At 40.1% G+C, this 26,869-nt stretch overlaps 1 protein-coding gene across 2 annotated transcripts in view; it reads right to left on the bottom strand.

Moving 5' to 3' along the window:
- Nucleotides 1-26,208, bottom strand: part of RADX (RPA1 related single stranded DNA binding protein, X-linked) — a 35,179-nt gene extending 8,971 nt beyond the window's left edge. Inside the window, exons 1-12 of one of the 2 annotated variants that reach the window (XM_073358337.1) lie at nucleotides 25,405-26,208; nucleotides 23,928-24,070; nucleotides 19,445-19,637; nucleotides 15,823-15,931; nucleotides 15,518-15,609; nucleotides 15,307-15,429; nucleotides 12,030-12,137; nucleotides 10,126-10,293; nucleotides 9,323-9,477; nucleotides 8,586-8,803; nucleotides 4,957-5,036; nucleotides 1,748-2,047 (exon numbers count right to left, since the gene is read on the bottom strand). In XM_073358337.1, coding sequence (XP_073214438.1) covers nucleotides 1,748-2,047; nucleotides 4,957-5,036; nucleotides 8,586-8,803; nucleotides 9,323-9,477; nucleotides 10,126-10,293; nucleotides 12,030-12,137; nucleotides 15,307-15,429; nucleotides 15,518-15,609; nucleotides 15,823-15,931; nucleotides 19,445-19,637; nucleotides 23,928-24,070; nucleotides 25,405-26,011 — 2,296 coding nt within the window. In that variant the 5' untranslated portion in view covers nucleotides 26,012-26,208. The remainder of the gene's footprint in view (nucleotides 1-1,747; nucleotides 2,048-4,956; nucleotides 5,037-8,585; nucleotides 8,804-9,322; nucleotides 9,478-10,125; nucleotides 10,294-12,029; nucleotides 12,138-15,306; nucleotides 15,430-15,517; nucleotides 15,610-15,822; nucleotides 15,932-19,444; nucleotides 19,638-23,927; nucleotides 24,071-25,404) is intronic. The other variant, XM_073358338.1, reaches the window with a different exon arrangement.
- Nucleotides 26,209-26,869: the final 661 nt, after the last annotated feature.

Here is a 26,869-nt window from a genome sequence, read left to right as displayed (position 1 = left end):
AAAGAAAGGTATACCAGTGAACTGGTATAAGTCACTTAAGCACTTGAATTCAGAGACTGTTGAAGTGATAATCTCACTTTTAACAGCAGTAGCTTCTTTTGCTGGTGTAGTAAGAATATTTTCTTCCTTTGGACTAATTCATTCCAAATTGAGAAATAGTTTGGGACCTGAAAAAGCAGGAAAGCTTGTTTTTCTTTTCCAGATTATGAATGAACAGGAAAATGAAGGTGAAGATGACTGAGTTAGCTGCAGAAGCCAATATTTTAAAGTTTCTCATGTTGACCTGGCTGACATAGTCTATTTCATTTTTTTTAAAATATTTCACTTAACTATTTTAGTTAAAAACAATTTTAACAAAAACAAACCTGATTCAAAAGTTCATATGCTTGTTTTGTTACAATATTATATGTTTGCTGTTGAAGAAAAAAAATCCAGAATACATAACGTTGTTGTTTTAGTTAAATAAAACAATTTAAATGTCTGTGTGGTGATGTTCTCCTCCTAATACAGCAAGAAAATCCTCCAAATATTAACCTGCTGAATTGGAGATAGTTCACCTCCTAGTGACTTCATAAATATCTGCTTCAATTACCTTTGGTAAATGAAATAACCAATTATTTATTTTCTGATATAGCTGTAAAACTAATCTGAAAAGTTTTCAAAACAAATCACTTAAAAAGGTATAGTGTGTACCTTCTAAAAATGAAACCTACATCTATCTCTGCGTTGTGAAGAATGTGTATTAAAGTTATAACAACCAACAAAAAATGCACTTTTATGTAGAAATCCATGATTAAATTGAGTCTTCCTGACTAGTGATTTAAATCATGATTTAAATCAAATCCACTCTACAGTTGGAACCAGTCCAGTTATAGATGAGGCTGAAGTAGTACTCTTGAAACATACGTACAGTTCCCTTTACACCACTGACTCATTTCAACAAACACATCTCCAGCATGTAAAATAGCTGGAGAAAAAGGGTGGAGATTGGTTATTGCTGTTTTCAAAATAGCTCCACTTAATGATCTGACCTACCGAACAATGCTTGTCCGTAATCGTAACAGTTACATAAAAACAAAATTTTAATAGCTTAATTACAACCCAGTCTCTTCAAATGTAGCTGAGAAACCAGATTTAAGTGAATTTTAACTGCACAGAAAGTACAGCTAGAAAGCAACTTTCAAATTCACAATTTAAGCTAAAAAAAGGGGAGGTGGGAGTGGGGGCGGGCAGGATATTTTCCACAAAAATTTAATGCTGTTTTTCAAACTGATATTTTGAACAGTTTGTTTTTGTTCTATTTAAAAAAAAAAAGTAAGGAAACATCCAAAAGTCAAATTTTCACTTTCTTTAAAATTAATTTTAAAATAGGTCTTAACTCAAATTACATGGAAATTTGAAAATCATCAGAAAATTAATGCTGTACTCAAAATGTGCTGTAAGTCTGGAGACTACCTGCTTTTAGTGTAAAACTCAACTCAGACTTAACTATGGAGTTTGGAGTGGTGCCTCCTTAATATTATCCTTTAAAAAAAAATCAGTCTGTACATTTAACAAGATTGTATATAAAAAGAACCTCATTCATTTCTTAACTTAGCAATTTAGCATAATGCCCAAATTATACTAAAGTATCCATTCAACTTCATAGAAAGTTAAACAGTTCTTTGTTAAACATTGAGAATGCTAACAAACCTTACATTGCTATGATTTCTTCCTAAAAAAAATTAAAGTACTAATTGTCACTTACCCAGTATAGTCACTTCATAGTGCCCAGGGCCACTGGCACTTTTAAATTCATGAATTTCTTTATTTGTTATGTATTCTTTTGGATTGTGCACAGCTGGATGTAGATTGTATTGCTGTATAAGGAATTCTTTGAGCATATAATCAAATTTACGTGGGATGCTTTCTGGGAAAACAGTGCAGTAATGCAAGTGATCTATTAAGTTGTCTTTCACCATTACCCACAGATCACTTTGCCATGAATCATGAGAAGTTCTTCCCATCTCTTCTATTTCAGGTGCATCACTCAGTCCCTGTTTGTCTGCTATTATAAATACATTAAACATTTAGTTGATCAATATGCATAGACAAAACCATACTACCCCCCCCCCAATGTATTAGGAAAAGCAAAAATTTCATGAATAGATTAATATTAAAGTCAAATGTGAAAATATAGGTGGAAAAATCAAAACGAAGAATGCATAAAGAATTAAGCTAAGGCTGGACTGTTAGTAAATACTGTATGTTGTTTCCAGCTACAGTTTGAAGACCGGATTCATAAAAATAATTATTGGTTGGAAGGTGCCATTCATTGCTTGCTTTTGGGTGGATAAGGATCAGTCACCTCCCCAGTCACTTTGTTTTACCAACACTCGGGAAGTATAAAAAGGAAACAGGTACTTTATGATGATATTCTTTACCACCTTCTGTACAACGTATATTCATGCAATGAAGACTACTGGCTGTACCTTATAACAGTGGTTCTCAAACTTTTGTACTGGTGACCCCTATGACAAGCAAACCTTTGAGTGCGACCCCCCGAACATTTTTAACACTATTAAAAATGCTGGAGGAAAAGCAGGGTTTGGGGGTGGAGGCTAACAGCTCGCGACCCCCCCGGTAATAACCTTACGACCCCATGATGCGTCTCGACCCTCAGTTTGAGAACCCCTGCCTTATAATGTATATTGTGCAGAGTCCCAGTTATATAGCTAACTGTAAGTCCCTATGTCTACCATTATATGTAACCTCTGAACTAAGAACTGGAAAAACTTCAAAGAAACCATTTTTTTCCAATTTTGTAGGCAAGTCCCCATTCTGTGAGCTTACCACTAGGCCCATTCCGAAATGTAACCAGCCTATTTTTTTTCCCAGTTATCCCTATTTTGTCTTGCCCTCCCCACAAATAGTGCCCCCATCCTGATACTATACTATGAAAACTTGTATTGCTATTTCCAATTTAGTCACATGAATTGTGTGTGCAAATTTCCTCACTGCTTCGCAGGAAGCACGACGGTAGTTATTACAACGGAGCTTTAGCTGTCCCAAAGAACTGAAGACACCAGGGTGTATATGGCTAAACCAGAAATGGCAACACCCAAGTGGAAGACCATTAAACAAGCAGAGTACACAACCATTACTGCATTGGATGAGACACAAGGAATTATAGTGAAAAGTAAGGAAAACTGGTGGGCCTAAGAAACTGCACTAGCATTTGAGTGCTGTCTGGAGAACCCTTGTGCAGAGCATGGAGCAGGACTTATCTCACAAAACTGGTGTGTATAGTAAGTTTACAACCACCATCCTCCCCCATTCATAAGCACTCTCTCAGTTTACTATATGGATGATTAAGGTGGTCATGCATTAGATAGGGGGAAATTACTATTAAATATAGATGAGTCAAATGAAACTGAAAACAATGACATCTCAAAAAACTAAAACAAAAAGCTTAGCTGCTTGATTATGTAACAGTTGCTTTTAATCTTTTAAATTTATAAGCAGCATGTTGTATCATTGGGAAAGTGTACATTATTAGGCATTCCATAACAATGCTGGCTGTTAGAACTGCAACTCTTTGGTAGCGCTGCCTTATATCAGTGGTACAGTATACCAAGTGTTAAATTTCATGCTATTGCCATTTTTAATTTTGAGCAACTAAACATCCACATCTGGTTAGAAAGATAGCTGGCTGAAAAGAAATTTTACTGGGATATTCTGTATAATTACATTAAGAGAAGAAAGAAAAATACTGTAACTGCGACCCTCTAGAATAAGTGTGAAGACCTTATTTGCAGGATTTTGTGGTATTAAAGTTAAAAATTGCTGGGATATAAATGCCAGGATTAAATCTCTCTCCCCTTCTCAAACTTCAATCATGCCTTCTCTTACTTTCCTCTCTTTATATTCTGGGGCTGTAATTTGCATGTCCTATTTGTACACTCACATTTGAATCAACACAAACAGATGTGAAATTAGGACAGGACAGCAGAAGTTACAGCCTTTTGCTACTGAAAAGTGAGATGCTGAAATCCACGTTTAAGAGAATGATGGTATTTAAAAGTATTTGAAGCCCAGCTGGCTGGAGAGAGCTCTTTGCAGCCGACACCACACTTTCTTTGCCAGTCTAATATATATAAACGCCATCATGAACATCTGATTGCGTGAGCTCCCACTATGAACAATTACAATAATGCAGATTCCGCATGGAATAAGATAGAGTTTACATATATTGATAGTAAACTTACAAATGAAGCCCACACTAGGAACAGATATAATTTGAGATAATATCTGTTTAAAACATCTGGATTTAACTTTCAAATATAGACGAAGAACAAAACAGGGAAATTCTAATGTGTTTAACTTAAAAAAAAAAGTCCAAACATGTAGCTAATAAGATGTGTAACTCTCATCACCATGATTACTTGCTTGTATGTTACTACCTTTCCTCAGAGTGTGACTTTTTTTAGAATGTACTTATCATCTGGGAAGACTTTCCTGACTTTGGAAACACTACCACATTTGGACCACTACTGCAACACCAACAACAAAAATGGAGACGAGGTCCTCTGCCCTGCTCCAGAGATGCAACATGGACTCAAAGCCAGCTAAAGAGACATTAAGGATTCCTTACACAGTGGCATAGAGCAATACAGTTGTGTTCTACCACTCATACAGCCACCCCAGCATGTGTTGGGGGAAAAGATGCTGATACCTAGTTGCCAGAATGGTTCCTTAGAGGCTGTTGCAGCTTGATGTAAATAAGAACAGTCCTGGGGCTTCTCTACATTGTATTAAGGGCTGAACCAGCTCAAGGATGGTGGGGACAGGGGATGTAAAGGTGGTATACTACCACCTTTGTCCCCCTACTTTGGGCCTGAGCGGAGAAAGTCTAGATCTACATCTTTTGTAAAATACTGGAATGATCGCAGCCGAACAAAATATTTAGCCACATACCTCTATCGGGTTGTGAAGTGTCAGGCTCAGTCAAGATATTTTGTTTTGGAACAGAATCTTCTTGCTGAAATTCATGCAAGCTATAAAAGGAAAAAATTACAGTTAATTCTGAGGTTTTCAAGCTTCACATAAAATTGTGTGTGTGTTTGGTGACTAGGTTATAAAAAACCTGTAACTTCTAACGCACAAACTCCAGACCTTGATAAGAGTTCTTTTTATTGATAAGGATCACTCTGACATTGAGCTCAGAAATTAACATTTGAGATAACTAGAATCATTTTTCTCAACATAAACCTTCTCAAAGTTCAAGGCTAAATGCATTTCTTGACACGTGAATCAGTGAAATCTACAGAAAAATGTTTTACGTTAAAAACAGCATTTCTCGCCCTCTAGTGGAAACTTGCTGAAAACGACATGTGTAGCCCTGGCAGAAACAGAGCTGAATGTCATAGACCAGCAGTTCTCAACCCACGGGCTGCTTGCAGCCCAAACAGCACATAGCTGCAGCCCACGTAACAACCTCAGGGCCATACAGTATGTATATTGTGGATGCAGCCCACATAACACAAAGAGCTGCATATGCAGCCCACAATAGTAAATGGGTTGAGAACCACGCATAGCCCATAAACAGGTTTCTATACTAAGCCCTCTCAGTTCCTTCTTGCGGCAACTACAACAGAGGGGCAGGAAGGCGGGTAATGGAATGTACACGAGCAACACAGTTCCAAGAACAACAGTTACGAAAAGGTAGGTAATAGTTTTTTCTTCTTCGAGCCCTAGCTCATGTCGATTCCATTCATGGTGACTCACAAGCAGTGTCCATGGCAGTGAACTTGGAGTTCACTGTTGTACAGCTTGCAGCACTGCTGTGTCAAGCCAGCATCATCTTGAGCTTGCTGGGTAAATGCATAATGAGACACGAACGTGTGGACAGACGACCAGGTAGTGGCCTTACAGATCTCTTGGATTGTGCCAGAAAGGCCGCTGATGACGTTTGTGCCCTGGTTGAGTGTGCCGTCACAACTACCCGTGGAGGCACGTTTGCCAGCTCACAGCAGTAGCTACTGCCGACATTCATTTCTGCTAACCCTAGCCAGGACTCCTGATACCACAGATATGGGTTGGAAGGCACACAGAATCCTCCCATCACAAACAAACACAGAAATGTTTGTTCAGAACATCAGTATTATGCTCTAAAGCAGTGGCCTCCAAAGTGGGATGTGCAAGACCATCCGTGGGGGTGCGCGGCAGGAGGAGTGCCACCGGCATACTGGCGGCAGCTCAGCTCTCCCCACTCCGTCTTCAGAGGCAGCTTTTCTTTTTGCTTCCCCAGAGCTGGCCCTGGGGGTGCGCGATTCAAAAGGTTTGGAGACCCCTGGTCTAAAGAGATCTAGCCTGACTGTCACCCAACTCCAGAAAGATTTGATCACTGCTAGTTGATCAACACAACCTGCGTATGCCCTTTAATCCACCGGCTTAACCTTTCTATGATTTAGAATTTGCTTTCCCTGACAGGTTGGTAATCCCCAGGAATGTCTCCTGTGGGGACTCTTCTCACACCAGAGTTTGTTTCTCATCACAATAGGTATGATCCTGCTTCTCCCTGTATATAAAAAGCACTGTGGTCCACTTGATTGTTTTAATCAGGGCAAGTGGAATGCCACATGTCTGAAAATTCTTAAAGCATTCATGATGCCACTTGCTAGGTCCAACGGTGCAGAAATTTAGAGCTGTGAGAGTTTCTTCCAAGTCTGCATGCTGGAGTACTGTGACAGTTTGTACCCGTATGCTCACCCCTTTTACAAGACTATGATACATTTTGTACAAAGTATGCCTTATGAGGTATCATTTGAAACTCATAATTTGCTGATCATTTTTGTCCTGGTAAAACGACTGTGGCAACATTGTATGTAAAGTTATAAAATTCTACTGTATGACATACTGAGACATGTTCCAAGTTTAGAAAAGCAGCCACAAACCAGTTCCTTAGGGACAAAAGGCAAACTGATGCCTGAGCCAGGTATCAACAGAATCAAATAGTTAAGTGGCCATTCTTTGGCAGGGAAAAGGGCGTGAGGGAGAAATTTACATCTTGGCAAAGAAACAGCTGGAGATTCCCATCCCAACACATTTTCTGCATCCTGAACCCCAGTTGAAGATAATACTCAAAGAAGAAGTATAAAAATGGGGGACAGATGCCCCAACTTATTCCTCCCTCTCTCTCTGCCCATGGCAGCCATGTCACCTGAGGAACAAAGAAACAGCTTAGGACTGAAGGAGGGATCCTGCTGAAGCATGTGGTGAGAGAGACTTTTGCTTTGAATTCACTTAGCTTGTTAAGTTAGGTATTAGATGCATTTTACCTTTTATTTCTTTGTAACCAATTCTGACTTTTATGCCTCACTACTTGTAATCACTTAAAATCTATCTTTCTGTAGTTAATAAACTTGTTTTATTGTTTTATCTAAACCTCTGTGGTTGGACTGAAGTGTTTGGGGAACACCATTTGAGATAACAGGATTTGTGCATATCATAGAGGTTCTGGGCAGTACAATATTCATATTTCTGGGGGAAAGTCTTTGACTGGGAATTTGCTGGTGTTACTCTGCAGTGTTATTCAAGAGAGGCTGGCCATAGCACTCATTCAGTATAGCTGGGAGTAATTTACATTCTGGAGGCTTTGTGAGAGCAGACTAGGAGTGGTTGCTCTCACAGAGAAACAGTGTGAAAGGCACCCCAGGTTGGAGAATTGAGGGGACACAGCTGTTCAACAGTCCAGATTGTTAGAGTCCTGCACAGATAAAAATTGATATCTGTGGATGCGGATATCTGCGGATAGAAATCGGTATCTGCTGAACCGCAGGGCTCTCCTGGGAACCAGAGTGGCAAAAGGAGCAGAACGTGGGGCCACCACTCCCAGGAGCCAGTGCCCCACACCGACTGCTCCACCCGTACAGCTGTATCTCCCCTCAGCCCCGCCCCCGTCCATGCAGCTGTTTGCGTGACTGTGTCTCCTGTCTGAGGTCTGTACAGCTGTGCTGGAGGAGCTGCTGGTGCGGGGCGCTGGCTCCCGGGAGTGGTGGCCCCACGTTCTGCTCCTTTGGTCACTGCGGTTCCCAGGAGAGCCCTGTGGTTCAGCGGATACCGATTTCTATCCGCATCCACGGATATCAATTTGTATCCGCAGAGGGCTGTACAGATTGTACCCTGGATAATGTCACAAGTATTTAATCAAGAATGGCAATCCAATGAAATTTATGTTTTTGGAGAAAATAAACTCAGAACCAGTGGTTCAGATGACTGAGAATTAATATAATAGCTGCAAGAATATAGCAAGAGCTAAGGAGGATGATTTTCTGCAGAATCATTTCCATGGCTTACAAAGTTCTAGTCAGTAAGGTGTTTTCTTCAATCCTGCTTTCATTGACTAATGGGAGCAAGACTGGGTCTATAAGGAACAAGGATTACCATTTTTAATTGGGCTGCTTATAGTTTCAGTCAGTTGCCTTTCAATGGGACTTGTACTGCTAGATCACTTAGGTACTTTTTAAAAATCTTACTCTATATATCTATAGTAGATCAGTGAAATGGAACAATTAATATAACCACACTTTATTCAACAGGCTTACTTTTCAGGCTCTGTACGGTGTTCGATCTTTCTCTTGATTCGACTCTTTCTGGTTAACATACGTGGATGCTGCTGTTGTTCCAGTGAAGCGCATTGTGAATCAAGTACGGAGTTAGCTTCTTTATTTCGATGACTTCGCTTTTTCCCTTTCGTAACACAATCTTTAGACATACCAGTGTTTTTTATAGTTTTTTGAGATGCTGACTGGTCTCTATCTTCCTGTAACAGATAAACAAAGCTATTTCATCTTCAATTTCAAAAAGATATCAGACTGATCTCTAGTTAGTTTTCCTCCAATAACTTTATGAGGAATTGGATACAAGATTGAGACTAGGGTATCGCCATCATAGTGTCGAGCAAATTTGCTTTATAGAAAATCCTCTCTAATCAAGTTTAAAGAAAAAAAGAAAACACCTCTGTCTAGAAAGTGACAGGTTATATTAAAGTAGCCAGTTCTCCCAGTCCCTAATTTACTTTAACTATGTTATTTAATTAGTTTTTAAATCAGTAACTTTTATACAGCAGGTACTTTTATTGAGGACTGTAACAGAAAACAAGTAAATCATTAAGTTTTAAAAGTTAAACTATGACTTTCATGCTTCTCTTGCGCTCAGAATGGTAAATTCAGTTAATCAAGAGACAATGTATGTGGGTTCTGAATTCAAATGCAAGAGATCTCAATTGTAATTACGATCGCAGCATCTTAAGTGCTACACTATTAATCCTCAAGCACTGTACCTGAATTGGTGCCACTCCTGAGGCATCTTCAGCTGCATAGCTGACATATTTTATAGCACTAATTATCCCCTGAACAGCAAAGCGCTTGTGCTCCCTGTAGTGCAGGTCTTCAATCTCCCTCTCCATTTCGCTTATGGCTTTCAAAACTGATTCAACTGCAAAAGAGCAATTCCCACAAATTTAAGTTTTAAAGAAATAGAAAACTACTAAAAAGTATCAATGTTGGATTCATAAAAAATAATTGGAAAGAACCTTATTGCTAAATTTAGATTATTGTCTTAAAATTGAAATTCTCAGTAATTAAATCCTCCTGTTTTCTCATCTCTCATTTTCAGAATATTTGGGGAGCAAAGCTTTTCAGCAAGCTCAGAGTTAATACTGAATTATCATAGTTATTCAAGGCTCTGCCTAATATACTACTGCGGAAGTTCTTTATCATTATCAAATCTTATGTTCTTCAATACGATGCTGACTTTCAAGCTGATTGAAGATGTAGCTGAAACAGATGGTACAGAACAGAACATCTATGGAGTATACATTCAGAGGGGCAGATTCTCTGCTGACGTAAACTGTCAAAACTTCAGTGCCATCAATAGAGCTATGACAATTTATACCAGCTGAGGCCTTGGTTCAGAGTCTATCTTCAGCAGCTACATAATACTTGTTCCTTGAAGGACATTCCAGTATTTAACCATTGATATAATCCAGGTGCAAAGCAATCAGAGTTGCTAATTTTGAATACTTGTGATGACATCTCAGATTGAGGCACATGTAATGGGGATATTAGGTATGATGCAGGATACCTTTATTATTTTTACAATACTTCAAAAAAGTATTTGGTGCTGGTGGGAAAGGACAGTATCCACCAATTACAGTTTTCTTCATTTGATCAGCTTCACTTTGAGTTTTAATCCACTGGATAAAGTTTTTCACTTTGGCATCTCTGGTATATGGTTGGCCTTTGTGCCACCCTGTTAAAACAAAAGGTTTGGGTATTGAAATAAAAGGATCAAATAGATTAAATCATTGTTTTTTTATAAATTGCTACATTTGAACACTATACAGCAATATGCACAAAAAGCCAAGTCAGAGATGCTAACACAAGGTCCCTTCTAGCAGTCAATAGTGGCTTTATGAAAAAGTGAAATGGGACCCTTATAATATGGCACTTGGATTTAAACACACAAACTCTTAGGTACCCTAAATGCTAACATTTGGGTAGTAAAACAGTTAAACACTCTTTTTAGAACTAGCTAGTTATATTCTGTCCCACACAACAGTGTAAAAAAGATGAGCAAGAAGCAGCATTTCACACCAAGAAGTTACCTTTTCCTCATCAAAGGAGACCCTATTCTCCTGTTACCATTGTGTCCGCAGCAAGATAGACCAATTTAGAGGCTGTTGAGCTGAAAACAGTCTCAGCCGATGATTTTGAGATGCTAGCTGATGCTCTGATTTAGGAGCAAGGTGGATATAAAGCAGAATAGCTAACATACTGGAAGCAAGTCAGGAGGACACTAAAAATCAGAAGTCCTTCATTTGGGAGCTCTGAAATCTAGAACTAGATACCTCTGTCAAGAGGAAGATTTGTGGCTAATCCTGATTCAGCCAATCAGAAGCTCCTCTGCAGACCCAACTGAGTGCGTTGAGGCATCCAGATATTTTTATAATGACATAAAAGTGTATTTTCTTGTTTCCATCTGCCTATAAAGGGACTCAGTACTCATTGTCTGGGCTGACATACCATGTCAGGAATACTGTAGAAAGAACAAACTGGATAGTAAAACAAGGATATGTCTGGGGAAGAATGTTTACTGGGCTGAATTTAAGATTAAAAGCTATACAGGACCTTTTTGCAATAGAACGGAACACTGGAATCTATGAAAAAAGCAATTGATGGAATTACAGTTTTTATAAAGGTTCCTTGTTGCATATGATGTAGGAGTGTCAAGTTCTTAAAATAGTCTGTAATGAAGCAATTAACGAGTTTTCATATGGACCAACCCAACAATCGCACAAACACTGGATATATTATTATAATTTCTTAAAATATACTATGATGATTTAGCAGGGGAAGACACCTTACATCTTTCGGTTACCATACTGCAGTGTTCTAACTTTTGTAACAATCTCAATATTTTCAGCTCATAACTGTCCTGATCTGCCTTTCAATATCAGTTAGCTCATATCTTCTCATCATGGCTTGTTTAGAGTCCATCTGACATTAGCTCAATGAAGTTTTAATAGTTTTACTCAATAACTTCATTTTCCTTCTTGTGCACATGTCTTGTAGACAGGAAGGAAACCTAACCACTTTCCGGACAGGCCAATTTATGAATGCTGAAACTGGACTGGTCTCAAGTTTATAATCAGGCCAATAGGAGTTAAATATGAGAGTATTTTGATTGGGAGTGGGAGTGTGAGAGAGAAAAAGGAACCTGAAGTTATTAAATGGAAAAATAAAATTTATTGACTCTCCAGAGGATTTAAGAAGTGGCGCTTTGATAAAATAACATCTCTGAATGAAGGAAGCAATGCAAGGTATGCTACAGTGTGATGTTGGAATCTGCTTTAAAAGCTAATTGTTTTTGCTCTGTATCTAGAAATACTATGGACATCTTCAAGCTGAAATACCTCATTTATCAAGGAATATATAACATGCAGTACTTGTCATGTAAAATTAATTTAAAAATAATATTTTATTTACCTGTAATAAACATCTGACTCTCATTTGAAGTTGTAAGGTAAAGTGCTCTGGGAGTATTCTCAGTGATGTCCCGCACCACTCTCATCTGTGTGCACACCAAATAGGTCACTAGAGAGAAAAAATCATTTCAGTTTTTTCTGGTATATCAAGATTCCAAAGCTGTCCCATACCAAAGTAGTTTTAAATATGCACTAAAAAAAAAAAAGTATCTTAACTCTTGATCCTGCAAAAACTTAACCATGTGGTCAATGCTTCACTCTTTTGTTGTCAGAGCTCACAATTTGGGGATGGAATTGGATTCATAGCTGTTAAACAAAGCAATAAGATTTCAATGGAAGTTAAACATTTGTACAAGTATTGGCAGGATTCAGGCCTTGGCAAACCATGCTACAATTAAGTTAATATTTCACAATTCAAACATCACAGATGTTTTGTCTCATGAAGATTTGCGTTCAGATTAAAACTATGCATTAAAAAAAACTTTCTTACGTGCCAGAGTAGTTTCTCTCTCTCTCTCTCATATATGTTGGAGCTACTGTTCCACTTTGAGTAAATAATTAAATCCTAATAAGGCCCAAGAGATAGAGAGACTGATTATAGACCAGTGGTTCAGGCACTTCCCTGGGTCTTGAACCTGGGTCTCCCACATCCCAGATGGAGCGCGTTAAGCACCAGGCTATCGGCTATTCTTGGATCAGCCTTGCTCACGTTTTTTCATAAATTTTTCTGAAAGGTCTCGTTTTTGTTCCACATTAGAACAGAATTTCTTGTCTTCCAGCCAGCCTTACTAATTCTTCATGTGACACAATGGAATCTATCAGTGTTAATAATTAAAAACAGCAACTATGGTCGTATACAATTCTACATTTGATTTCCTCAACTTTGATATTTCAAGTATTCTGCAAAAAAGGCCAAACAACTATGATAGTTAAAAGGGGCTTAATTGTGATACCATTCCAGTTTTTTCCTCAAAACTTCATCACAGAACATCCTCCCCCTCCAAACTCATTTCCCCTTAACCAAAAAACACAGAGTACAAGAAATAGTAGTTAATTTCTCTCCCTCCCCCCAACCTGTAACGCCATATCTTCTTAAGGTTTCACACTACTGTGGCTGGAGGTGTGATCTCATCACAGATGTTTCTGTGATACATACTAATCATTTTTGCCATGGGAAAGAAAGTGTTATTTAAGTTGATCTAGTATAACAAAGTTATGTCAATTTCAGCTGCATTCAAAGCGGAAGAAACAAATCAAGTACCAAACACTAGAGAAAAAAATTTCTTCTGAAAAGATGTTACAATCAATGGTCTAAACAGAAATAGCATCACTCTCTGAAAAAATATACAGTTCACAATCTTTAATGAAGAAATGACAGACTAGGATTGTGTCTGAAAAATCTTGACTAAGCAATTGGAAAAAGATCATCAATAAGATATCAGGTAAGCCAATACAATCTTTCATAAAACTGAAGCCCTGTATCCACAGAACCAATATGAGCAAGTTTTCCCATGCTGCCCTACAGAAGTGTTTCTTCCTTGGCATGGAAAAAAATGTGTTGGGGTGAATGCATAGTAAACTCCTAATGTTCATTCAATCCTTGGACTTTGTTGATACAGCTAATCTGGATACCAACTGTGACTGTGTTTTTTTTGTGTTTGGTGTGGACACTTATCTGCCAGCAACTGAATTAAAGCCACCAACTCATTTCACACAAACCAATTAACAGTCCTTCTCAACCTGCTCTATACACAAACTAGTAACTCAAAGATGAAAATGCTTTGTATCCTATTACCAGTCTAATACTTCAGTACAAGTACATCAAAGTTTTCAAACTAAAGTTTGGCACACAAATCCATATTTATGCACCTAGATATCTGATTTTCAGAGGTGCTGAGCATCTGCACCACCTGTTCACTTCAATGGGATTTATGTGTTCAACATCACTGAAAAGTCAGGCCTTAATGTGTATTGGTTTAAAAACATTTAGAATAAGAGAGAGAGAGAAAGAGCAGAGTATTATCCTTAAATACTAAGGCACTATTTTCTAGTGATTAGGGGTCTGTTCCAAAGCCCATTTTAAGTCAAGGAAGTCTCCCAATGATATAATTAGGTGTTGGATCAGGCCCAAGTACCCTGAGTGGACAGGGCCGTTCCTTCCTTGCTGAGAGATCCCAGATGGTGGTTTTAGGAAATTGCTCATCATCCCTAGTTATGCTCAAATGTCCATTTGCACAGTTTCAACATGACTCCCCTCCCATTCAATCTGTACATGAATCCTTCGGGAGGGTTAGCAAAGAAGCACGTAATGCATGCACCCTGTTACTCAGCGCGCTCTCTCTGACTGAACCCAGCCTATTCTGACAAATGCCAGAGTTTAAGTAAAATTGGGTCATGGATGAGAACTGCAATGCAGATAAAATTGAGGTGATAGAGATGCTGATAGCAAGTAGAATATATGGCCCATTGAACTGAGGGTGCGCAGCTGCATACTTGATATTAAACATTACAATATGGGGAGTATAATCTGATTCACAGCATTTGTTAGCCACTCAAAGCAGCAGTTTCTAGGAAGGCCTTTTTCCACCTCTATCTGTCCAGGAGGTTGCGACCAATTCCTTTGGATGCAGATGCTGATACCATCATACGTGCCTCAGTCACCTCAAGATCGTAATGTCTTATACATTGGGCTTCATTCAGAAACTGAAGATTATGCACAATCCAGCAGTTTTATTAACCTGTGCAGCATGCTGAGAACCCCTCATGAGTGCTCTGTGATCTCTACTGGATCCCTGTTGGTTTCTGGGTGGAGTTTAAGGCGTTAGTTTTTATCTGTAAAGATCTACACAGCTTAGGACTTGCCTACCTGAGAGGCTGCCCCTTTCCCTGTACTATACTGTCACAGTTACAGCTGGGGAGTCTTTTGAGCTGAGAAAGGGGGTTACCAACTGGGTGTTCTCTGCAAGGGGCTTCAAAATTGGAATTCACTCAAACTTGGTTAAAAATAGGCCAGATCAGCTCAATTTTAGGGTACGCTGTAAGGCCCATCTATTTACCTGGGTTATTGGGGAAGGTCTGTTATGATGAGGGCTACCGTCTTTTGCTGTGGTAGGCATTGTTTGGGTCTGTTTTCATTACTGCTCATTTATTTTCTGAGTTGGGATGAGAAGTTTTAGGGATAATTTGAATTCATGGCAAAGATGCCTAGATAGAAAAATATTGTAAACGGAAACAAACAAGTAAATAATAAAATAGTCAGACTATTGTACGATAAATACTTGGGTGAATATGTTCAAATACATCCGGCTGAGAAGTGGCAAACAATTCCAGTATGAATGGTTGGTCAGATGTCCCATCAACAACATGTGCCCAGCGATGAATCCAAAAATCTTCACTATATTCTGCACAGACAAAATTTTTTTTAAATTAAATAATATTCCACCAAATTGTAATAATTCGATAAGTGTTGAAAAGAATTTTTATAAAAACCTCTCTTTCTTGTTCTTTCAGCCCTTCCTACAAATATTACAAGACCAATAATATCACAGGAATGATTGTTCGGTAAGTTATCCAGTTCTGACCTAAAAACAAAATTAAAGAGAAATGGTTGATAATTCTTAAAGACCTGAAATTTAAATCACTCTGAAAAATTCCTAAATAGTGTCCAGAGCAGAAAAGTTGGGAAGACATAACAAGGTATAATGGATGTTTTCCTGTAATATTCCCAGTTAAAATTCAATAAAAATTAGCAAAACATTAGGCCACACATAACAGAACACAAACCTTTATTTTACCTTGTGACAAACCGATATCTAACTTCAGGTAATCTCCACTCCGGTTTAACCATTTTTTCTGGAATAATGTTAATTTTAGTTGGAGGATCTCGAACATTCAGGCTAATTTCTGGGGAAAAACAATAGCATTTTAAGCATAAAAATGTATTCAAAGGAAACCTTTACTTTGATTTTCTGAATAGGTAGAGACACAAGGTGGGTGAGGTAATATCTTTTATTGGACCAACTTTTGCTGGTGAGAGACAAGCTTTCAAGCCACACAGAGCTCTTCTTTAGGTCTGAATAAGTGGTATTTTTGCTGAATAAATGAAACACTCTTACTTTGGCCCACTGCTTTTGCAAGTACGAATAAAATTTGTGTCTCTGATTTTAGGTCACTACATGGATAAAAGGATCAGAAGGGTAGCTGTGTTAGTCTGGATCTGTAAAAGCGGCAAAGAGCCCTGTGGCACCTTATAGACTAACAGATGTACTGGAACATAAGCTTTTGTGGGTGAATACCACGAAATTCACCCACGAAAGCTTATGCTCCCATACGTCTGTTAGTCTATAAGGTGCCACAGGACTCTTTGCCACTTTTACATGGATAAAGTGAGGAATGTAAGGATGTCATAAAAGGTTGTAACAAATTATACGAAGAACCTTGCTGGATTGTCCAGCTCCCTCCATGGGGTAGTCTGTTGATGATCCAGTTGGATATTTTAAAAACCTTTTGTCAACCACTATCGACAGGTTCTTAAACACTCTCAAAGATCACCATAATTTACAGAACACTTTTAAAGGATGAAATAGGAGGGAAGCCAGCTGAAGTGCCAGTGGTGGAAGTTCTGATTTGACTCCAAGCGATTATGATCAAGAAACTCTGTTGTATATTTCCATTATAAGCAATTCGGCAGGTCCAGTACAGTGATTGATAGTGTATGCCAGAGATTTGGGCTCGGGTGAGGACTACTTGGCTGAAGCTTAATCCAGATAAGATAGAGAATTACTAGATTCTTGGAAGCAACCCAAATTATTATATAGTTATGTGAGCTCCATAAATTTGTGGCAGCAGGTTATTATTAACAACTCAGGTCTGCAATTTAGAGGTATTGTTATACCCTGGGATGAAAAGGCAGTAGTTTTGGGGAATGCATCCGGTGTGGTACGATCAGCTGTTTCATTTGCGCTTGGTGCACTCATCCCTGTCTTTGTCACTTTACGATTACTGTAATACACTCTATACCTTATGACCATTCAGACGCTGAAGATTGTTGCTAAGCACACTGAGCTATGTTCATTAGGACCACATAAATTCATTGAACTAAGATACACACACTGCCTCTGGACTACTGGGTGGCATTCAAGGTGTTGGTTTTAACATTTAAAGCCCTAAATGGTTTGGGTCCTGAGAAATCACCACAGTCCTTGCTCTAAACTACCACAGTTGCAACCAGCAGAGGAACACAAGCTAGCGCTCACTTGATAGAATATAGAAAGTTGCTATCGGGATATTCTTTGCGAAGGTCCCTCAACTATGGGATGCATTTTTCCCCATGGTCTGACAAAACCTGGCTTTTTTTAAATCTTTCAGACACACAGACTCATTTTTGGGAATCTGAGAATGAGGACAGGAGAGAATATTTGGTTATTTAGAAGATGGGATATAACGGACTATAAGTGTATTATTTCAATGGTCAGTGATTTTAGCAGTTCAACGTAACTGTCGATTATTGTGTTTCAATTAACTATTGGAAGGGCACTCACAGTATGTGCATGTTCTATAATAAATAAATATCCTATAGCAGGATTTGTGGCTGACAAAGTATTTAAATCAAGCCTTTGTTTATACATTTTATTTTTTTATACCATCTGAGACAATTTACTGAAACAGCATCTCACTTTTAATGTCATTCTGAAAATACAGAGCAAGTGCATGCTGAAATAGTTATATAAAATGGATATCTGTTGTCTACAGAATTTTTCTATATTCTTGCAGTCTACAACACTACTCTGTCTTTTTACAACATCCATGAATATAGCTCATCCATCAACACATATGTAATTTTTTTTTGTTACGTGTACGCCAGGGAAAAGTGTTTGAGCTATTTGTCAAAAAGAGAAATATACAGAATAACGTACAAATTTTGGATAAGAGAAAAATAGTTTTGTTTTTTTTTAAAAACAAACTACAACTATATTCTGCAGATGCCCCATGACACTTCATTATTGAGTTACAATTTTATTCTTGCATTGTGCAACTATTAGCCTATATTATATGTAGCCTTACTTCCCAAGTTGTTTTTAATCTCATCACCACTGATACCCCAATAAATGGTGTGGTGACACCAAACTGAAGATTTCTATAAGCGTTAAAAATTTGAGTGATTTTTGTTTACACAAAAAGGAGTCTCAGACTAGCATATCTGACAGCGCCTCTTTGCTGCAGGCAGGTCTGTGGCAAGTATAATTACTGTTATGCTGGCTTGTAAGCATTAACAGTTTTCATTTCTGTCTTCCCCCCCAAGTCTCCCTGCCTGGCAAAACATTTCTCTCTCCTGCCAACTCATCATAAACACTTCAGATGCTAAGTACAGGGTTTAAAGCAAAATGCATGAGACAGAACACATGGCTTTGAGCAGTGCAGCACATTGTCTATTTTCATGCACTGTAGTGACTACTTTAGCAAAACTGTCATTACTAAGAAGAAAAGGAGATGTATACACCAACACCCAAAGATATGTATTTTTGTGTGTGTCAAGGAAATGGCTTTTCTGATTGCTGTTTAATTCAGAATATGAGTACGTAAGGAAGGGGAGTCCATATTCAGGGAGAAAGAAGTGTTGGTGACAAGGCCTGTTATGGGGAGGCCACTGTCTTGCAATAAGTTGCATTAGTGTTCCTGTATTAGGGCTGCCTTGGCTCTGTCACACCCTCCAACAGCAGAAAGGAAGCCTCTTTCCTCTGTGTTGAGGAATCAGTACATCAAGGACCATGATACTATTGTTTAGTGCACCTGGTAGCAATCAATCATAAAGCACCAAACTTTTACTTCAGTGGGGCGCCACATGGGCACCGGTATGGATTGTTACAGGATGTGACTCTTAGATCCCACCTTGAATGATCCGGATGAGGATGGAAATAGTACATTAATTATATTTGTTTGTGACACTAATTTGGAAGGAAGGCCAAATTAAGACATAGGCACTAGAGCCCTGTACCTAGGGCTCCAACACTTGGAATTATGTGATCATATCAGACTCAGCTTTCATTTACAAAAAAATGATAGTTTTTCATCTAATGGTTGTGGAGGGAAAAAAAGCTTGTCAACATGACCCAAGTGTAACCAAAGCAGGAATATCTACCCCAGTGTGCAGACAGCCTGAAACAACAGCTGTGAGAGGTATGCATTACCTCATTCATTTCAAGTGGGTGAAGCGCCAAGACCCGCTGCTCTCGCTGACCATACTAACATCATCCCAAAAATGGACTGTGTATTTCACCTGCCTTTAAATGGGAACTGAAGGTAAATCTATTGAAAGGCCACGTAATTTCACTGTAGCTCTTGTAACTGGTCAGCTGAAATGGTATTTTCTAACTTTTTAACAGCAATACTTGAAATCAGATTTCTGGAATACTTAACCAATCGTAGTAAATCTCTTCATCTGCGAATCCCCTGGTGTTGGCTGTGTTTTAAATGGATAACTGGTTTTGATACCATACTGTTCAAGCAGAAGTACTGTACCAATCTTCATACTGTTATACCACTCAGGACATAAAGAATTCCACAAAACCATCGACATCATGCCTGAACTATCAGCAACTTCAAAATAAGCCTAGAAAAGAAAAACCAAACATGTGTTTGACCTTTAACTACATAGATAACAAATGTTCCTCTTTTTGGATAACTATTAAAATGCCTGCCCAATTAACAGCAATTTCCCTTGTAGTTTTGATACTCATTATAAACTTGAAGCCAGGGTATGCTCCACAAGCTTAAATTCAAACATGGAAGTGCAAGAATCCTGTATTTTCCTGCATCACAGTCCCAATTACGTAGCTGCTCCTGTTCAGCATTTCTAAGTGCCGTGAACATGCCATGAATCGGTTTCACAGTATAAACCTTGAGGAAATATTATGGGCCTGAGCTGTCGGACTACAGGAAAAGAAATGAAGCAACCAAGCTAGAATTGTATTACTAGCTCATCAGGGAATCTCACCTCTCTATTGATCTCAATCCTGCGAAGATTTATGCACAAGTAGTCCCTACTGACATCAGTGGGAGTACTCACATTCTTAAAGATACTTCCATGTTTAGTCTTTGCAGGGTCAAACTCACAGTTTGCTACTTATGTGGGATCTTCACCAGTTTTTTCAAATAAATGCATAATAATAAATCATAATTAGCAGAGTGCTTCTCCCTCCAGAGCTCCATTAGAAGGGTAATTTTGAGCCTCTCCCACTCTCCTCCCCTACCTCCTATAGTGAAAATGTTCACATTTCTCACACTGTTAAGGTAACCCTTCAAATGGGGGGGGGGGGGACCCAGAAGTTTTTTTTAAAGAAGATAACACTTCAAAATGCCAGTATAAAGAACCTCTATTAAAAACTGTCAAGTTATAACTCAGGAATCATTTGGTAAACAGCATGGGTCATAATATTGTGTGTGGGCTAGTTTTCAAGAAAAAAAATATTACTAGCAGAGGGGTATTCTGTCATCAAAACTAACATATAAAATTGTGTAAGAACCCCCTTCATGTGGAAATTTTGTGAACAAAATATTCTGACAGAAAACTTTATGTGAACCCTTTTCACAGGGAAATCTTCATATGCCAAATTGGGAAAACGTTGCCTAAAAAGTTTTTCCAGCTCTAACCTGCTGGCATGCAAAGTCTACAAATGCACTTCAACACATACAAAAAAATCCATACACTGAATGATTCCCCACTGCCACTCCTCTACTCAGATAAAACCTTGTCCAGGGACCATGTTTGCGCAGGTGACCCAATCCACATAATGCCTCTCAGATCTTCCAGGATACTTACAGAATGCAGCAACTCAGTGGAACAAACCTCTTTTCCACTGATGTTTCCACCTGTATCCACTTATTTGTTAGCCTCCAAAAATCACCATTATGCTTTCTTCCACACAATCCCCTACACATGGTTGCCCATGAACTCACCTGCAAGGCTCCTACATTCTCCCTTTAAGTCCCTCTTAAAAATCTATTTCTGCCATTCTGCCTATAGCGAATCGTGTTGATCAGCACAGAATATTCCTTTTCTGGTTCCCTTTCCCTGACCTCTGTATTACTTATCCATCTGTCCTCAGATTGCAAGTTCTTTGGGGCAAGTTATGATGTGCCAGAATATTTTTGTTACATGCAGAATAATGCACACATCTGCGTGTGTTAAAAATAATTCAATACATGTAGCTTTAGGCACATAACATTTTACACTATGTGAGGACTTCAGTGCATTATGGCCTAAATGCAGAATATTAATTAAAAAAAGATGTAAAGAGCAAGTGGTGCTGGATCTTTCCTCTTCCTCATCTGCCATTGACTCCTCCACTTGAATCAACTCTAGGTACTGATCCCATAGTTCATACCAAGGACTGCGACTGATGTTCCACCCTTGTTCCTGAGCAGTTTAAGAGCACCACCTGGACTGGGTCTGCTGAAATACAGCACCAACAAGAGATCCAGACTTATTTTTCATCTGGGTGGGGGAACAACAGCTTAGAACAATAGGCGTGTAGAGACCCATCATCAGGCAAAATGTTATGTACTGATGCTCATTTGAAAGTATCCATGCAGGCCTAATTCATGCTCTGCAAAAACAACCCTTAAAACTTAAAGTCAAGATTTCTATGATAAAAACAAACACTTGAAAAACTAATATTACAATATAAAAGCACCTAAACATTTGGAAGCAATAACCAAATAAAGTAATGTACATGATGTTTAAATACATGTACATTCTAAGAAAAAAGTACACATGTAAAAATTTCCAAACATTACAACTAAGGCTGGCCAGAGATTAAAAAAATTAATCACGATTAATCGCACTAACAATAGAATACCATTTATTTAAATAGTTTAGATGTTTTTCTACATTTTCAAATATGTTGATTTCAATTACAAACACAGAATACAAAGTGTACAGTGCTGACTTTACATTAATTTCGGACTACAAATATTTGTACTGTAAAAAAAGAAATTGTATTTTTCAATTCACCTAATACAAATACTGTAGTGCAATCTCTTTACCATGAAAGTTGAACTTACAAATGTAGAATTACGTACAAAAAAATAAATGCATTCAAAAATAAAACAATGTAAAGCTTTAGAGCCTACACGTCCACTCAGTCCTACTTCAGCCAATCACTCAGACAAACAAGTTTGTTTCCATTTTGCAGGAAATAATGCTGCCCGCTTCTTGTTTACAACGTCACCTGAAAGTGAGAACAGGCGTTCGTACGCACTGTTGTAGCCGGCGTACCAAGATATTTACGTGCCAGGTGTGCTAAAGATTTGTATGTCCCTTCATGCTTCAACCACCATTCCAGGGGACATGCGTCCATGCTGATGATGGGTTCTGCTCGATAACAATCCAAAGCAGAGCGGACCAAAGCATGTTTATTTTCATCATCTGAGTCAGATGCCACCAGCAGAAGGTTGATTTTCTTTTTTTGGTGATTCGGGTTCTGTAGTTTCTGCATCAGAGTGTTGCTCTTTTAATACTTCTGAAAGCATGCGCCACACCCTCGTCCCTCTCAAATTTTAGATAGCACTTCAGAGTCTTAAACCTTGGGTGGAGTGCTGTAGCTATTTTTAGAAATCTCACAAAGGTACCTTCTTTGCGTTTTGTCAAATCTGCAGCTGAAGTGTTCTTAAAAAGAACATGTGCTGGGTCATCATCCGAGACTGCTATAACATGAAATATATGGTAGATTGTGGGTAAAACAGAACAGGAGACATACAATTCTCCCTCAGTGAGTTCAGTCACAAATTTAATTAACACTTTTTTTTTTAAAATCCGATCAGCAGCAGCATGGAAGCACGTCCTCTGGCATGGTGGCCGAAGCATGAAGGGGCATATGAATGTTTAGCATATCTGGCACGTAAATACCTTGCAAGGCCGGCTACAGAATTGCCATAAGGGGCATATGAATGTTTAGCATATCTGGCACGTAAATACCTTGCAAGGCCGGCTACAGAATTGCCATGCGAATGCCTGTTCTCACTTTCAGGTGACATTGTAAATAAGAAGCAGGCAGCAGTATCTCCCGTAAATGTAAACAAACTTGTTTGTCTTAGCGATTGGCTGAACAAGAAGCAGGACTGAGTGTACTTGTAGGCTCTAAAATTTTACATTGGTCCATAACTGCACTCAAAAACAAACAAAAAAAATCTACATTTGTAAGTTACACTTTTCACAATAAAGAGATTGCACTATTGTTCTTGTATAAGGTGAATTGAAAAATACTATTTTTCATTTTTACAGTGCAAATATTTGTAATAAAAATAATATAAAGTGAGCAATATATACTTTGTATTCCGTATTGTAAAAGAAATCAATATATTTGAAAATGTAGAAAAACATCCAAAATATTTAATAAATTTCAATTGCTACTCTACGGTTATAAGTGCGATTACTCGCGATTAATTTTTTAAATAGTGATTAATATTTGAGTTACTCGTGTGAGTTAACTGCCATTAATCAACAGCCCTAACTACAACCACCTTAACTCTGAGCTGTAGCTCACGAAAGCTTATGCTCAAATAAATTGGTTAGTCTCAGGTGCCACTAATACTCCTTTTCTCTTTATGATATAGTTACCAAGAAAAATTCAGTTTGAGATTAAGACAAACAATTAAAAAAACAACACTGACACTGTTCTAACACCATGAAGCTCTATAGTAACTGGGATCAGTCACATATACATATACACATATGGGATTTATCATTTTCATACTTTTAAATGGTTAAGCTTTTACAATTGAAACAATTTTAGGGTTTATTTGTTGCTGACTGTAGGACCCTTGGCTGTACCCTTACGGTATGGAAATAAGATCTGCACACCTCAGAACTACTCAGACAAGTTGGATTTTTCCCCCCTACCTGATACGGTATATCCAGTTTTTTGTCAGGTTTCCCATAGTACCTTAGTCTAGCCTTATGCAAGATTCTCACAAGCAATGGACTGAAGTGTATTCTGCTCCTCCAGTTCATTTCCAGATGACCAAGAGAAGTTAATTTGGATACTAGTGAAAAAACAGAAAGCAGGAAAAAAAAATCAAGTGATAAAACAGTCCGCATGCTTGAATTTGAATAAACCTCTTTGGTGGTACATGTGCCGCTGCATGATTTGTATCAGCAGATTATAGAAATGTGTTAAGGCAGACAGGATTTCATATGACAGGTTTCAGAGTAGCAGCCGTGTTAGTCTGTATCCGCAAAAAGAAGAGGAGTCCTTGTGGTACCTTAGAGACTAACAAATTTGAGCATAAGCTTTCATGAGCTTGCATCCGATGAAGTGAGCTGTAGCTCACGAAAGCTTATGCTCAAATAAATGTTAGTCTCTAAGGTGCCACAAGGACTCCTCTTCTTTTTGAGGATTTCATATGTATTTTATAATGTTTCTCATAAAAATTAAAACTGTTTGCTAATGCTGTATAAACAAACTCAGTTCTCAGTCATCTGCACAAAGTACTGAACTTTTTTTTCTTCTTCCAAAAGCAGTAGTGGCATACATGTTGAAAGTACGACTACTACATTTTTATCATGCAAGTAAAAACAAAACAAAAAAAAACAAACAGTGGGAAACTTTTATGAAATACAGATTTCAGTGAACTAGGGCCCCCAATCTTGCAGCAAGTTGTGCATGGGCAGACTCCTGCACCTAAACAGAGCACTGTTCACTTTTGAAGGGCTTGTGTGTGTTTGCAGGGGTCTGTTAGTGCAGGACATGGAACTACATTTCTGCTCAGATTTCACTTCAAATCTGAAATTAGGCCCCTACGTAAGACCTGTATTTTGAGAAAATACTTCTATCACAGCTGTTTTTTAATTTAACATGTTTTTGCAATATTTAGAATGTTTACTGTTTACTAATTGTTTAATGTTTACTAATGTTTATTGTTTAAATTGTGAGGGAATTAGCCAATGTCTACTCTAGGCTTGCTTTGCCGCTATAGGAATATTGGTAGACTACTGTGGCAGAGCACTCCTGCTATGGATGCACCTCTACCGGCATAACTGGATTTTATTCCAGTATAGTAACCAGCCCAGAGGCAAAACAAGCTACAGCGGTAAAAGCACAGCTTTGCCAGTAGAGCTGCATCTACACGAAGGACTTCTGGTGGTACAGCTACCTTGGTCAGTGATCACATCTCTTTACACAGAGCGGACACAGCCAGCAAAAATCTGTCGCATAGACCTGGCTTAGACCGCCCAACCCCCTCGCTAAGTAAACACAACACCAGGGCTTGGGCCAAGGGGCCAGGTCAGTTTCCAGGCGCCCGCAGGCCTGACACGGCCAACAAGCCCCCCCCCCCCGCGTTTTCCTGCATCGACACCCCCCCCCCCCCCGTTTTACCATCGACATCGACGCGCTCCGGCGGCCGGCCCGCCAGCCACATGTCCCCGTAGGGATCTTCGTTGTTCCACAGCGGCAGGTAATGGCTCCTCCCGCCCTTGAGCGGCGGGCGCCGTTGCTGGTCGGGCTCGCGGCCCCCGGGGGGCAGGTCCGGCGGGTCCCGCAGCACGTCCAGCCGCTCGAGGCACAGGAAGCCCGCGCTCAGCTTCTTCTCGTCGTAGAGGTAGGAGCAGCGGGTGAGGCGCAGCCGGCCGCCGGCGCGCAGCGCGCCCCTCTGCACCAGGGCGTTCAGCGGCGGCGCCAGGTAGCACTTCTCCCGCCGGCTGCCGTCCGCCAGGGTCACGTCGTAGCAATAGGCCGGGGCGGGCGGCTTGGGCAAGGCGCCGCCGCCGCCGCCGCCGCTGCTGCTGCTGCTGGGCGGCGGCGGGCTCTCCGCCATGTAGCGCTCCACCGCCACCACGGCCACCGGCGGGGCCTCGGCCAGGGACACGCTCAGCTGGGAGGAGCGGAGCACCTCGTTGCAGAGCCGCTGGAGCCAGGAGGCGGGGCTTGGGCCAGCCCCCTCCTCAGCGCGGGGGGCGCTGGGCCCCGCGGCCGCGGCCTCCATGGCGCTGGGCACCGCGGAGCCCCCGGGCAGCGGCCCGCTTGGGCTCCCTCCGCCGGTCACTGGGCGAGCCCGGGGGCCGCCATGTTGCACGCGCGAGGGGGCGGTTCCCGGAGGCGGCCGCAGGGCCCGCGCGCTCCATTCGAAGAGTCCAACGGCTGCGCCGGCAGATACGGAGGGGAGAGCGCGCGGCAGGCGGCCAGGCCATGGGCGGGGCTCGGGAGGGGGGCGGGGCAGCGAGCAAGAAGAGGAGGGGGTGGGGCAGGGGGCGGTTCTGGTAGGGGAAGGAAGGATAGTGGGGTAGGGGGAGGTTCTGGGAAGCGGAGGGTTGGGAGGATCTGGTGTGGGAGAAGAGGTGGAGAGAGGATCTTGGTTCTGGGGAAGAGGCTGAGGATCTGGAAGGTTTGGAAGGGGAAGCAGGGACAAGTAGGAGAAAGGTGGGAGGAGGGGGTGAAAGGATATGGCAAAGGGAAGTCATTTAGCATGTCTCATTGTGACATGGGCTACTGGGGCACATGACACCTGGCTTTCCATAGCGTATTAAAGTCACGTTCAAGGGCTGTGTCCTTATTTTCCAGGCACTCCTTGGCGTGGGCCCAGGATATGTAAAAGAGCCTAAAACTCGGAGATGAAGACCACGATTGACAATTCTGCTCCTCTGGCACAATAGGACTCGCAACAATAAGGATAACCCTCATCTGTGAGAGAGACAGAACTTTCTGGGGGGTGCGAGCTGTCTGAGACTGGGGAATGAATTTCCCCAAGAAATCAGGAGCATCACAAACCTCATCACCTTCTGTCCCAAGTGCAAGGTGCATTTCTTTGACCTTGCCTGCAAGGTCATAACCACGCAGCACTGTG

The sequence above is a fragment of the Lepidochelys kempii genome, chromosome 9, assembly GCF_965140265.1.
Source record: "Lepidochelys kempii isolate rLepKem1 chromosome 9, rLepKem1.hap2, whole genome shotgun sequence".
Taxonomy (NCBI): Eukaryota; Metazoa; Chordata; order Testudines; family Cheloniidae; genus Lepidochelys; species Lepidochelys kempii.
Note: the sequence above shows the minus strand (reverse complement) of the source record. Positions and strands in the feature narration are given on the sequence as shown.